We start from the raw sequence: 12,527 nt of genomic DNA, 5'->3' as shown, positions 1-12,527 counted from the left end.
TTAGGTTAGGGAGCACCTGTGGACACTCTGATGCTGGCCACAGGCCCAGGGCCGGGGATGACAGTGACAAGGACCTGAGTGTGTACATGAATGGGGCCACTTGGCCCAGCCATGGAAGCAACACACCATATGCACACGTGTTCACCCACATATGTGTGCACGCTCACGTTCACAAACACACTGCATGCACATATGTTGATGCTTCGGGGGTGGAGGATGCTGACTCTGGGCCCTGCTGACCCGGGCGGGGGCCCGTTGTGATGGGTGTCGTGACCCCTCAATGTCACTGGTGCTGAGTCCCTGCCGCCTACCCGGCTGCCTTCTGTGCCTGGAGCTCTTGGAGACAAGACACACAGCGGTGTCTGGTTCTGCGCAGAGGAGGCTTTCCTAAGTGAGAGGCACAGCTGGATCGGCAGACTCAGGTGAGTGTGACCTGCTGTGTTCCCTCCCTGTTGACCTGGGACAGTCGCTACCTGGTGGGTGGTGCTGGCCTCGGGGCAGGTGCTGAGGAGGGTCATCCCTAAGCACTCACCAGGTGCCCGTTCTGCACTGATGGTATAGATGTTTGTCTCGTTCGTCGTCACAGTAACTCTGGGGGGTAGGTGCTGTCCCCTAATGTACTCATTCTACAGGTGAGATCTAGGGTCAGAGAGGCAGTGACTGGCCAGATGTGACCCTGGGCCGTGCTCTTAGCCATGCTCTGTGCTGTGCTTGACTAAAGCCCTGACCTCTGTGGCCTCTCTGCCCTGGATTCCAAATCTGCCTGGGGTTCCAGCCCCTGAAGGGGCAGAGTCTGGCCCTGGAAGGGCCACTGGGACAGAGCTTCTATGGGTGGGGTGGAGGGGGTGGTCCTCTGTCCAAGTCTGTGCGGGGGTGGTCCTCTGTCCAAGTCTGTGCCCTAAGCTGGGACCCCGCAGGAGGAGGTCTCACCAACTCAGACTTCACGTGCGGTCACTGATGGCCATTGTGGGAACCACTGGACACATGGGATCCCTTGTCTGGGAGTGGGGTGAAGAGCCCTCTGCCCTTGGGCAGTTGAGTAGGGGACTTTGAGCACTGCTGCTCTGGGACCTGGGCAGTGGCGACCTGGTCAGCAGAGTCCTGGCCAGGGAGGCGTGGTCAGTGGGGGATTTGGTCGTCATGGGTCGGGTTAGTGGGGGCCTGGTCAGCAGAGACTTGGACACTGGGGCTTAGTGAAAGTGTGATCAGTGGGGAAATAGTCAAGGGGCCTGCCCAGCAGGGCCTGGCTAGCAGAGGCCTGGCCAGCTGGCCGCTGGATGACCTCAGACAGAGGGTTTGTCCTTGGAGCCTCTTTGCCTCTATTCATAGTGGGGATGAGTCATGGCATCCCTGAGTACTCGCCAGGTGCAGGTTCTGCACTGACCTTATAGATGGCCTTTTCCTTCATCCTCACAGCAACTCCGTGGGTGGATGCTGTCCCCAAATGTAGCCATTCCACAGGTGAGATGTCTAGAGTCAGAGAGGTAATGACTGGCCCAGAGACCCAGATGTGACCCTGGGCTGTGCTCTCAGCCCTGCCCTGTGCCATGCTGGACTCAAGCCCTGACTTCTGCAGCCTCCCTCCCTTAGATCCCAGCCTCCCTCCCTTAGATTTCCCTGGGGTTCTGGACCTTCATGGGGTGGAGGGGGTGATTCTCAGTCTAAGTCTGTGCCCGAAGCTGGGTCCCCACAGGAGGAGGTCTCACCAACTCAGACTTCAGGTGCGGTCACTGATGGTCCCCATGAGCCCCCCTGGACACATGGGGTCCTTCATCTGGGAGTGGGGTGGGGAGCTCTCTGCCCTCGGGCGGTTGTGGAAAATGAAGGAGCTCTAGAGGGCTGCCTGGAGGGTGACGATTGTCTCTCCTGGTCAAAGGGGCTTGGAGACTGGAACCTTCTCTGTCTGATGCTCTAGAGACCTTGTCCTCCCTTTGTCCCAGGTATTCCCAAGGAGGATGGTCCCCCTGGGTGTCCTCCAGGCCCCAGAGTTCTCTTGTTTTTTTTCTTGGTGATCCAGGAAAACGAAGCCCCCTCCTGTACTGACAGCTGGGAATTGCGGAGTCTGCTGTCCTCCACCTCAGATGGGGTTTCCACGAGCAAAGAGGCTGCTTTGAACTCAATAGGTCATTTTTTCCCCAAACTAAACACCCTCCTGCTTGGCTGGCGTTGTTCCTGAAGTGGCTTCACTGGCCAGAGTGCGTGAGAATTGGAGTAGGATGGAGCAGTCACCAGATGTCTTGCTTCCTACAGAAAACTGGGCATCTTCGTGGTCCCAGAAGGATCCCAGAAGGCTGATCCTAAAGAGACATCTGGTTCCTGACCCCAACTGCCTCCAGGTGTCCGGAAGAGCCCATCGTGGGCCCTTTACCCTCAGCAGGTGGACGCTGTTTGTCCTGCCAGGGCAGGTGTGTGCCTGTCTCAGAGCATTTGGGAACAATGGGCCTCTCTGTCCAGGTCTCCCTGTGTTCAAGTCCTCAGGAAGGAGCCCACTCCTGGTCCAGGGCAGGGACTCTAGAGACTAGGGCAGGGGTGGGACCACCGGGTTTAGCCTCTTGTCTCAGGGAGCAATGGTGGAATGGGGCTTACCTGTCTGGCCAGCATTTGGGGGTCTGGTGGGAGCCGTTCGGGTGTTCTCTGGAGCTCTCGGGTGCAGCACAGCCTTTGGATGACTTTGTCTTGCAGGATGGAGATGGATGAGGACCCAGATATCCTGCCCACCCAGGGGCAAGGCAACATCATCATTACTAAGTATGAGCAGGTACAGGTCAGGCTGCTCCCTTGAGGAAGGTGGGGCCTCACTCCCTCTACTGATCAGAGCCTGGTCAGAGGGTCCTGGGCTCCCCAGGATCACAGGGTGGAGATAGGCTGTCCATGCCCTCAGGACCCCAAGCCCCTCACCTTGCCCTTGTCTCCCTGGCCCTTGCTGGGTCACAGGGACTCTGAGCTGGGGCAGCAGTGGACATGGAGCATGAGCATGTTGACATCTGGAAATTCACCGGTCGCCTCTGGGTTATGTGGTGAGTCCTCTGTCCCCCCACCCACCAGTCTCACTTCAGGGACGGGTTTTGTTTTTAGAAAGGTCTCTCTGAGTTAGGGCAGTTTTCCCCGGCTCAGGCCAATCTCCTCTCCAGGATCAGAACTCCTCCCTGCCTCTCCTACGGGTCCAGCCCGGGGTCAGGGTTAGGGCAGAGCCTCAAGGCCCATCTAGGGAGCTCGGGAGAGTGAGTGGGACAGAGAGGGGCTGGGTCAGCCCCCGGGCTCTCAGCACTGAGGTCTCCACATGAGTAAGAGAGGAGGCGGCAGCCTGTGGGTCTGGCCCTGTCCCCTTGGGGCTTGCCCTGGTGAGATCTGAGGGTGGTGGCCACAGGGCAAGGGGACACCTGGCCAGGCCTGTGGGCAGTTGTGTAGCAGGTCTCCAAGGGCTCAGGGGGCCCAGCTGAGGCATCCTATAGGGAGGGGCATGGGGACAGCAAGGGCTGTGACCCTGGGAGGCTGGGGGAGAAAAGGGTAGGACCTGGCCTGGGCATTTCATAGTGAGGCCAGGGGGACAACACAGCGTGCAGCTGAAGGCCCCAGGGGTAGTGCTGGGAAAGGACTTGGGCCTGGTAAGGGGAGCCCAGCCTGGAGCCGACCCCTCAGGACTCACAGGATGGAGAGAGGGAGGAGCCTGGGGCAGGGGGGCAGGGTGAGCCCATGAGACCTGCCACTTCTGGAACGCACCTGAACCAAGCTGGCCTAGGGTGGAGCTGATAGTCTGGGGAGGAAAACAGGTGGGGTGGTCAGGGAACAGCGGCTCACCTGGGCCCTTCAGTGAGGGGACTTGGTCAGTCCCCAAGGCTCTGCGTGGCCCTCCAGAGACTCTGCTTCCCGCTGGCTCAGTCAGCACTGTGCAGGTATGGGGGGCTGAGTTGGGGCAGGTAGGACAGTAGGGGGAGGACAGGCAGGTATCCCATGTCCTGGTTTTTGCAGTGACTGGGAGGAGGCTGAGGGCTGAAAGTCAATGACCCTGAGAGCTCACTGAGGCTGTAGGTGGGGTGGTGGGGCCAGCTCCACTGCCTGCAGGGCCCTTGGTCACCCTTGTCACCCCAGGCTTCTCCCCAGCAGCGCTGAGCAGCCCAGTTAGAGACCTGGGGGTCTCATGCCTAGGCTCTGACAGGAAGAGAGTCGGGGAAGGGCCAGGGTGGCTGGAGATAGGGTCACAGTCTCTGCGTCAGACAGGATGGGTGACGATGGGGAACAGGCAGGGTCAGCGGCCAGGATGCAGGCAGAGGCAGGTGCACACTGGGAGGTCAGACCCTGCAAGGCCTGTGGGGAGTGTCGGGTGGGACGGGTTCCAGGTGCATCCTCAGGGCGCTGGGCAGCTCTCAGGCCAGGCTCCCTGGACTCTGGTGGGTGATGTGGTCACTCCCAAGTCACTGCTGTTAGTCAGGGCTCGGCCACCCACCCTAGGCGGCACCCATCCCGTCTCAGAACTGGACTTTCTCAGTTCCCGCAGAGGGTGTTGCGTCCAGCCCAGGAGGAGCAGTCCCATTGTGTGGGCCAAGGTACCCCACGGGCCCCAAGTGGCCCCTGCCAGGCCAGCCTTGAGTTCCCTCTTCTCCAGGGTCCTCGTGCCTCGTGGGCGTCAGCTGTACAGGGAGGCCCTTGTCTTCCTTCCCTGTGCTTTGTCCCGGGGTGAGACTTAGGGTGGATGGGCAGGGCTGGGGCCCTTTCATGGACAAGGATGGCTCCTGGCCCGGGCAGGTCCTCAGCTCTGCCTGGGTTGCCTTACAGTGAGACAGAGCTGCCCATGTCAGTGCCCTGAAGGTGAAGGTAAGAGCCAGTGCCTGCTGCGTGGGAGGCTGATCCAGGGACCAGGAATCAGGAGTGGTCGGTGAGACAGAGGGGGTGGCCCGTGGGCCCAGGCAGTGGTGAGTGGGCCACGGCTATCCCTGGGACTGGCAGCCTTTCCTGATGGACTCTGTTCCCATGAGCGTTTGACCAAATCCCAAACCAAGAACCACAATATTGGCTCAGAGGTCATTGCCTGTTTGCACCAAGTCCCCAGCTAAAGGCCGGGGCCCGACCAAAACTCAGGGTGTTTGTGGCCTGAGGATGGTATGTCCTGCGATCACCAGTCCAGACCACCAGCTCCAGTTAGTTCAGAGAGTCTCAGCTCCCAGGGTCTGCTGTGTCCTGGCTCCTTCAGGGCCCTGAAGCCTAGGACGCAGCATCCATGGGCCGCTGCTGGAGGCCTGGCAGCTCCACTAACTCCATCCTGGTTCATTTGACAGCAAAGATGTTAGGAAATAAAATGCACTGCCAAGTGGCTGAAAATACTCAGAGACTGGACAAATATAAGAACAGCAGGAAGGTAACATAACAGCTGGGACTGGTGGCTCAGACCTGTAATCCCAGAACTTCGGGAGGCCAAGGTGGGCGGATCACCTGAGGTCAGGAGTTTGAGACCATCCTGGCCAACATGGCGAAACCCTGTCTCTACTAAAAATGCAAAACTTAGCTGGGCATGGTTGCGGGCACCTGTAATCCCAGCTACTCAGGAGGCTGAAGCACGAGAATTGCTTGAACCCAGGAAGTGGAGGTTACAGTGAGCCAAGATCACGCCACTGTACTCCAGCCTGGGCGACAAGAGTAAGACTTCATCTCAAAAGGAAAAGAAGGTAACATGGGGAGGGAGTGGCCTCTGTGACTGCTCTCTGCAGTCAGGAGACAGGCGCCCATGGCCATGACATGGCACCATCTGCCTCTCAGCAGGTGGTTGGCACCCAGTCCTCACCACAGGACGGCAGGACTGTTTGCCGGCTTTCCTCCCCCAGTCACCACACGTCCTGTCTCACTGGAGTGTTCTTCTGTCTGTAGCTGTCTCAAAGCATGTACAAAGGCATTCCCCTGGCGGTGTGAGGCTGGGCGTGGTCAATCCTGCTAGACATTGACAAAGTCAAGTCCCAGAACCCGGGAAATACAAGGTAAGGCCCTCCCACACTCGGCCAGGGCAGGACAAATAGGCCAGGCTGTGTCAGGAGCCCAGGACTCCAGCTGGAGGGAACGTCGAGCCCGGGTTGGGGGTGGGGGCTGTGCTCAGATGCACATGCTGGGCACAGATGGGGACTCAGGCACCACAGGTGCGCTGGGCTCTACTGACCTCCCTGGCTTCAGAAACAAGGCAAAAAAGGAGCTTTCTGCAGAAGGAAACCTTCTTTTCCTTCCAGAAGTGCTGACTGTGGGATGACTGCCGTCAGGGGCAGGGAGTCTTTGGTCTGTTCGGAGGCTGCTTCCTCCTCGCAGCCCTGCCCTACGGGTCATGAAGGAGAAGGGCAAGAGGTCCTCCAGGATCACCCACCGCATCCAGCTAGATGTCAGCAGCACCCTACAGAACCACACAATGTTTAGAGAAGGATTCAGAGTCAAGTAAGGCCTATGGGGGCTGCAGGTGTCCCAGGAAATATGGGGTGATCCAGAGGGATGAGGGCTTCCCCAGGGCAGAGGCCACGGTCACCCAGGAGGAGTGACAGAGCTGCCAAGGGCTCTCCTGGCCCAGGCAACAGCCAGCATTATGGACTGAGCACTTCCCGGACTCTAAGCCCTGGGCCGGGCTGGGACATATGGGGCCAGAACCCAGGTGGCTTCCAAGGAGATGGAAGGCAGCAAAAAATGTTATGCAAAATGGTGAAAAGTGCTCTCCACAACCCACAACTACCCAGGAAGGTGGCGGGGTGATGGGACTCGGGAGCCTTCCCAGGCAACACTGACAGCCCAGAATACTAGGGAGGATGTGGGGCCCTGGAAACTCTCACCCATGGCTGGTGGGAACACGACAGGGCACAGCCACTTTGGAGGTCAGATGGGCCGTGGCTCACAAAGTTCGGTGGCCTCATACCACACATCCCCAAAGTGTCACAGATATTGACCACACTGATTTGAAAACTGACATCCAAGTAAAAGCTGCAAGCTGCGTTCACCGCTTGATTGATTGTCCCAGCCCAGGGATGCAGTGCCCGGCTCCCTCAGCCCAGGGGTCCAGCTCCTCCAGGAGCTGGTTCACCCCCAGCTCGCAGAAGGCACAGGCAGGTTCCTGCAGGGCTCACAAGCCAGGCCCTGCCCAAGAGGGGCATCCCACGGCAGAGGCCAGGACTCAGGCCCAGCCTCGTGGGAAGACTAGGGCAGGACCCGACTTGGGAGGACCCTGGGAAGCCCCAAATCCTCAGGAAGTCCCTCCTTCCGGAAGCCGCAGCGCTGCTGAGATGAGTCCCCCATGAGGAGCTACAGGACCTTGTCTGACTCAGTCTTATGGGAGGGTCTCATCCCATGGAGAGGGGTCCCCAGGACTCCAGGGTGGGCCCTGCTCAGGCCACCAGCCCCAGCCTGGAAAGGCAAGGTCCTCCCATACCTGCTGTCCCCACAGAAATCCTTCGGGCTCACCCTGCAACTGTGGGATGTGTTTATCTGGGAGGGCGAGCGGGTACTGACGCCCCTGGAGCATGCATCATTCAAAATTCACAGGGGTAAGTCCTGTGTGCCCAAGGGTGACCAGGGGAGGGAACACACAGGACAGTTCCCAACTGGCTTGAGGGAAGTGTCCTCCCACTGTCCCCATGACTCTCTCCTCTGTCCTGATAGGGGGGTCTGGCCTGGTGGGCTGGGCAAGGCATGATCATACTGAGTCCACCCTCGACATGACCCAGATGAAAGTCAGGAGTGTGGTGAGCACTTCCCTGCCTAGCCTTCCCCAGCTGTCACCTCCTGTGCACAGCTGGATCCCAGGGTGGCCAAGAAGGACCAGGCACCACCTAGTGGGAGGTGGGCCTGGTTGAAATTGGGTGCAGGCACAGATCCCCCCAGGGAATCCTCCTGGCCTGATGCCCGCCCTGTCCCTAGAGTGCCCCATGAAGCTTTCCTGGAGCACCATCTGGGAGTTTCAGGAGCGACTCTCTCAGAGCTGGGCCCTGGAGGACAACACAGTCCTCAGGAACCTTCAAACCTCCATGAAGGAACTCACAAGGAAACACTGGGACCTGCCACCCCCAGGTGAGCCCCAGCACCGGGTCCCCTCCCAAGTCACCCTCTGGGACAGTCAGTGGTGGGGAGTGCCCAGGCCCCACCAGCCCTCCTACCTGGCCTTCCTCCTGCACCTCTTCTTCCTCCTCTTCCTCCTCTACTCTAAGAAACTCAAATGGGTCTGCCGGTCCTCAGGGCAGGCTCTGAGAGCATGTGTGTGTGTGTGTGCTGGACATGCTGTGCGGACAGGCAGGGGTCATGGGCAGGACCCCATAACACCCCTCCCCGACTTTCCACATTGTCCCCCTCACCCCCTCAAAGGGCCCTGAAGGGCACTGGGGCAGTGAGATCCAGCTGTGGAAGCCCCTACTCCCACCTCCAAGCAACCTCAGAGAGCAGCAAGGGCCCCTCACTCCTGAGTGCCCCTCCAAGGGTGTCAGGACAACAAGCCAGGGGGACAAGAGAATCAGTGTCCCTGACCCAGAGAGGATTTGGGCAGAGGGGATGGGGGAAGCCCTGACGCAGAGCCAGCACCAAGAGTTCAGCTGGGCATGGGATCGGTCCAGCCCTGGCATGGGGTGGACGGACTGGAGGGCAGAGGGGAAGCTGTGGCCATTTACTTCTCACCTGCTGTGGAGACAGGCCCCCATGCAAGGTGCTCTGAAAGCTCCCCCACCCCAGGCTACACACAGCCCTTGCCCTGGGATCAGCAGCCTGCAAGGGCATCCTCAGTGTCAGGCCAGGGGGCCACACAGGGACCCCGAGGACTCCAGAGGCCCAGGTCTGTGGGGCCCACCCTGAAGGGACCTGATGGGCTTGGTGAAGATGTTGTTTCTTTTTTTCAGCTAAGATGGAGTGAGGGTCCTCGAGGGTGACCCCTGGCATTGGGCCCTTCTGTGAGGGGGACAGACTGGCTGTCCCCACCCCACCAGCTCAGCTCCAGGAGCTCATGCCATCAGTCCCCCTGGGACAAAAGCCTTGTCCTCCCCCAGCCTGGCTGGACAGGACTATCCCTAAGACCGAGGCTAAGGCCCAGCAGCACAAGGGGGCTTCCCCAGAACCCAGGGCAGCAAGCCACTCTTTGAGGGGCCCAGAAGCTCAAGATGAGGGCAGCCTGTCCCCTGGTGAGGTCAGGCTTTGTATTACAGGGAAACACTTGTCTGGGAACGCTATGCCACAGCTCCACACAGACCCGCATGTCGGGAGTCCGTGTTTCCTGTGCTGCCATTTTGAGCACGGCTCCTGGGACTCTGTCACTTCTCCATCATCTGTGGACAGCCCTGGAACAAAAAGACAGACCCCACCCAGCGAGCCCACTGGGACCCTGACACCAGGCCCTGCCCTGGCTTATAACAGAGAAGAGGCCGGTCAAGAGACACCCCAGCAGCAAGGTGGCACCTGCCTGTGACTCCCCTTGGTAGAAGAAGAACTTGGAATGGAAGGAGCCCAGGCAGTACCCGCCCAGCTGCCTTACAACCCCAGATGGCTGTTGGACCTTGGTTTTTACTGCTATTTTATTTTTATTTTATATTTTTGGCTTGTGGGCCTTGAGAAATCCCATTCAATGGGGGACTTGGTCCCATCAAGGCCTCAGGGGGGAAGGCTGAGCATGGGGTTCCCACAGCCCCAGCCAGCCAACAGCATGCCCTGGGGCCCCTGACCCCACCTGTGGGTCAGAGTCCCTCCTCCAGGGCCCAAGTCCCAGGCTCAGTGGGACCTGGCTTCAACCCGAGTCCTAGGAGGAGAGGGGCACCGTAGGCCTCCAGGTGACCACGCAGGGGACCAGGGCACTTCAAGCCCTGATGCCGTTAAGGATTCACATCAGAGAACCTGGGCAAGCCAGGCCAGAGACACTGAGTCCGTGCAGTGATGAGGATGTGGGGGGCTGGCTCAAGGGGGTCAACAGCTGTGAACACTGCTGCCTCTTCCCGGCCTCATTGCTGCAGTGCAGGCAGTCTGCACCCCGGAGCCTGGCCCAACAGCGCCCCAAGTGCCCTAGTCCACTATGCCAACATGGTACCTGGAGGCTTCCCAGCCCTTCCTGCTGCACCACCCCCCTCCTGGAAGCATTGTCCTGCAGCCTAGCCCCTGTCGCAGCCACAGCAGGCAGCACTGCCAAGCGCCATCCAGCTCGGCTTCCCAGAGGGCGGGGGCGCCCTGCAGTCATTGCCTCAGCAGCTCAGACTGTGAAGATAGTTTCATCTACATTCCCATGTTCCCACCAAAGAGAATCCCTGCAGAGGATGCTCTTGATCCTGAGGTGGGGAAAATGGCACGCCAGGTGGATGGAGCCAGCTCCTTTCCCTGGCCACCATGCTTGCTGGATGGGCCCACAAAGTGGCCATCAGACAGGAATGAGACTCAAGAGACTCAGCATCCTGCTCGTGCCCTGACCAGGCTGACCGGGCTGACACCACTGCCAAGTGCCCCATCTGCTGATGAGAGACTTGGTCGATCCCTGGGCTGGCACTGTTTCCCAGGAGGACCGGTTGGCCACCTGTGGGCAGGCTGTCCGCACTGTGGAGAGGGCTGAGATCGGCCTTCACTGCAGGGAGCCCCTACTTGGACACAGACTCGCTGGCCCTGCCTGTTTGCCATCACAGCAGCCCACAGGGCATTGCTTGTGACCAGGGTACCCTATTCACAGTGAGGGACATGGAGCCATGGCCCCTGATCAGGGAACTAACTGTTCTCACTACATCAGCCGCCACCTGGAAGCAACTGGGCTTAGGATCGCTCAGTTACCCTGAAGTGATGATTTGTCTTACAAGATAAATGTTACGCTTTCTACTGGAAACCAGTACACCAGTATACCAGTGCTGACTCTCTGACAGCCAGAAGGTGTAGTTCTGAGAGTGAAGGTGTGAAAGTGGACAATGTTCAGTATTGCACTGAATGTCTCAGTCGCAAAGTTTTCCTATGCCTGTCCTGAAGAAATGGAGCTTTGCTGCTTGGAAGGTCTGAGGACCTAGGCAGAGTGAAGCTTCCCCCAGGGGAATACAACAATGGCTCTATTTAATATGAGGAGACAGGGCTAAGTCTGAAACCCAGGGTGTTCTCTGGTGTTCTTGGTGTTTTCATGCAAAGAAAGTCAAATAACAAAGTATTCCCACAGAGGCATCTGAAAAAGGAGGGGGCAGAACTATTCAGAACTCAGAGGCTTCAGAATCGAAGATGAGGCCAAGCAGGAGACTCCTGACCTGCTGAGGGGAGGGGAAGTATGTGGGGGTGGCTGGGAGACAACGTCATAGAGGTCCACCCTCACCTTGTGATCTGTCAGAGAACTGTGCGCTTGAATAGTTGTGCACATCTTCTCTCCACTGATTACAGTATTTCTTTCCATTTGTGACTCTCCAATCAAGCAGGGAGCTTGCTACAAAATGCACATTGCTGTGCCATAGCCTGGGTCTTGCAATCCAAGGCTGGCAAGGATTCCTGTAGGTCAAGGGCCTCAGGTGACTTTCGTGCACACCCAAGGACAGAGTCCTAGATGACACCTTCCTGCTCAAAAAAGAAGGAACGAGGGTCATCGAACAGCGAGCCGGTCACGGAAAGGGGTGAAATGTGAGTGCGTGGCTTTCCTGACACCCAGACAAGACTTTGGGCACAAAGGCAGGCTGCAGCTCTGGCCACTGACTCCGACCAGAAACGGCCCCATGCAGGCCGGTGTGCCCTGGCTGCTCTTCTCCCTCCTGCCACCCTCTCCTCAGCTGTCTGTGTTCGGAAGGGAGAACCTGCCAGTTTTCAGAAGAAAATGTAGCTTTATTATGACATGAGAAAGACTCAAAGTTATTAGGGGAGGAGGAGGAGTCCTGAAACAGCTCCTGAAAATGAGAGGGGAAAGGAAGGTGTAAATATGTTGGTAATAAAGTCTCCAACCACAGCACAGTCATAGGAATGTTTTTGTTACAATTTTTGTTTTCAAAGTTATAGTAAACAAAACAGTCTTCTGAATTGTCAAAAGAACAGCAGTTTTACACAATGAAAAGCATACACACCAAGCCAAAATAAATCACACTTGGGTCTCTATGTTGCAGTGGTGCTGGTGCAGGAGGGAACATCCAGGGAGGTTCCAGTGCCTGCCCGGCAGCCCAGGTCCACCGAGGGCCCCGGGGCTGGAGGGAGGTCACGTTCCACTCGGCTCAAAGCGCTGCCTTCAAGCATCTGAAGAGGGAAAGCCCATTTATCTTCTCCAAAATGCAGGCAAGTTTTCATACACTGGTGTGAATGTGTTGGGGTCATCCAGTGGCTCCCTTAGTGGCCAGATGCAGTTTGTCACAAACTGGTTTCCTGAATTTCTTATTGGATCGGGAGCTAAAAGAAGAGAGATTCCCAAACCCATCATGTAAGTATTTGGTTCTAACAAAGTAAAATCACAAAAGCACATCAAACACAGGACCTAATGCCCATGGTAGTGCCCAGGGCTGCTGTGAGAAGTTCTTTAGCAGCAGGCACAGAGGTAATTGCTTAGAAAGGCAATGCCACAGTGAGTAAGGGAGATTCACTTGGATACAAACATTTAGAAAGATGCC

The 12,527-nt window shown here is 57.9% G+C and overlaps 1 protein-coding gene and 1 long non-coding RNA gene across 3 annotated transcripts in view; both read left to right on the top strand.

Annotated features, from left to right (window-relative positions):
* The first annotated feature begins 1,413 nt into the window (after window positions 1-1,413).
* Window positions 1,414-12,527, top strand: part of LOC115894809 (TBC1 domain family member 28-like) — a 44,226-nt gene continuing 33,112 nt past the window's right edge. Inside the window, exons 1-4 of one of the 2 annotated variants that reach the window (XM_030923298.1) lie at window positions 1,414-1,461; window positions 2,018-2,123; window positions 2,251-2,405; window positions 2,683-2,758. In XM_030923298.1, the coding sequence (XP_030779158.1) occupies window positions 2,684-2,758 (75 nt within the window). In that variant the 5' untranslated portion in view covers window positions 1,414-1,461; window positions 2,018-2,123; window positions 2,251-2,405; window position 2,683. Of the gene's footprint in view, window positions 1,462-2,017; window positions 2,124-2,250; window positions 2,406-2,682; window positions 2,759-2,934; window positions 3,018-4,773; window positions 5,456-12,527 lie in introns of those variants that run through there. The other variant, XR_004055001.1, reaches the window with a different exon arrangement.
* On the top strand, window positions 7,021-12,253 carry LOC104655274. Its single transcript, XR_004055002.1, has 3 exons — window positions 7,021-8,025; window positions 9,144-11,559; window positions 12,033-12,253. It is a non-coding gene; the product is annotated as an uncharacterized LOC104655274 (long non-coding RNA).

Source organism: Rhinopithecus roxellana, chromosome 19 (assembly GCF_007565055.1).
Source record: "Rhinopithecus roxellana isolate Shanxi Qingling chromosome 19, ASM756505v1, whole genome shotgun sequence".
Lineage (NCBI taxonomy): Eukaryota > Metazoa > Chordata > Mammalia > Primates > Cercopithecidae > Rhinopithecus > Rhinopithecus roxellana.
Note: the sequence above shows the minus strand (reverse complement) of the source record. Positions and strands in the feature narration are given on the sequence as shown.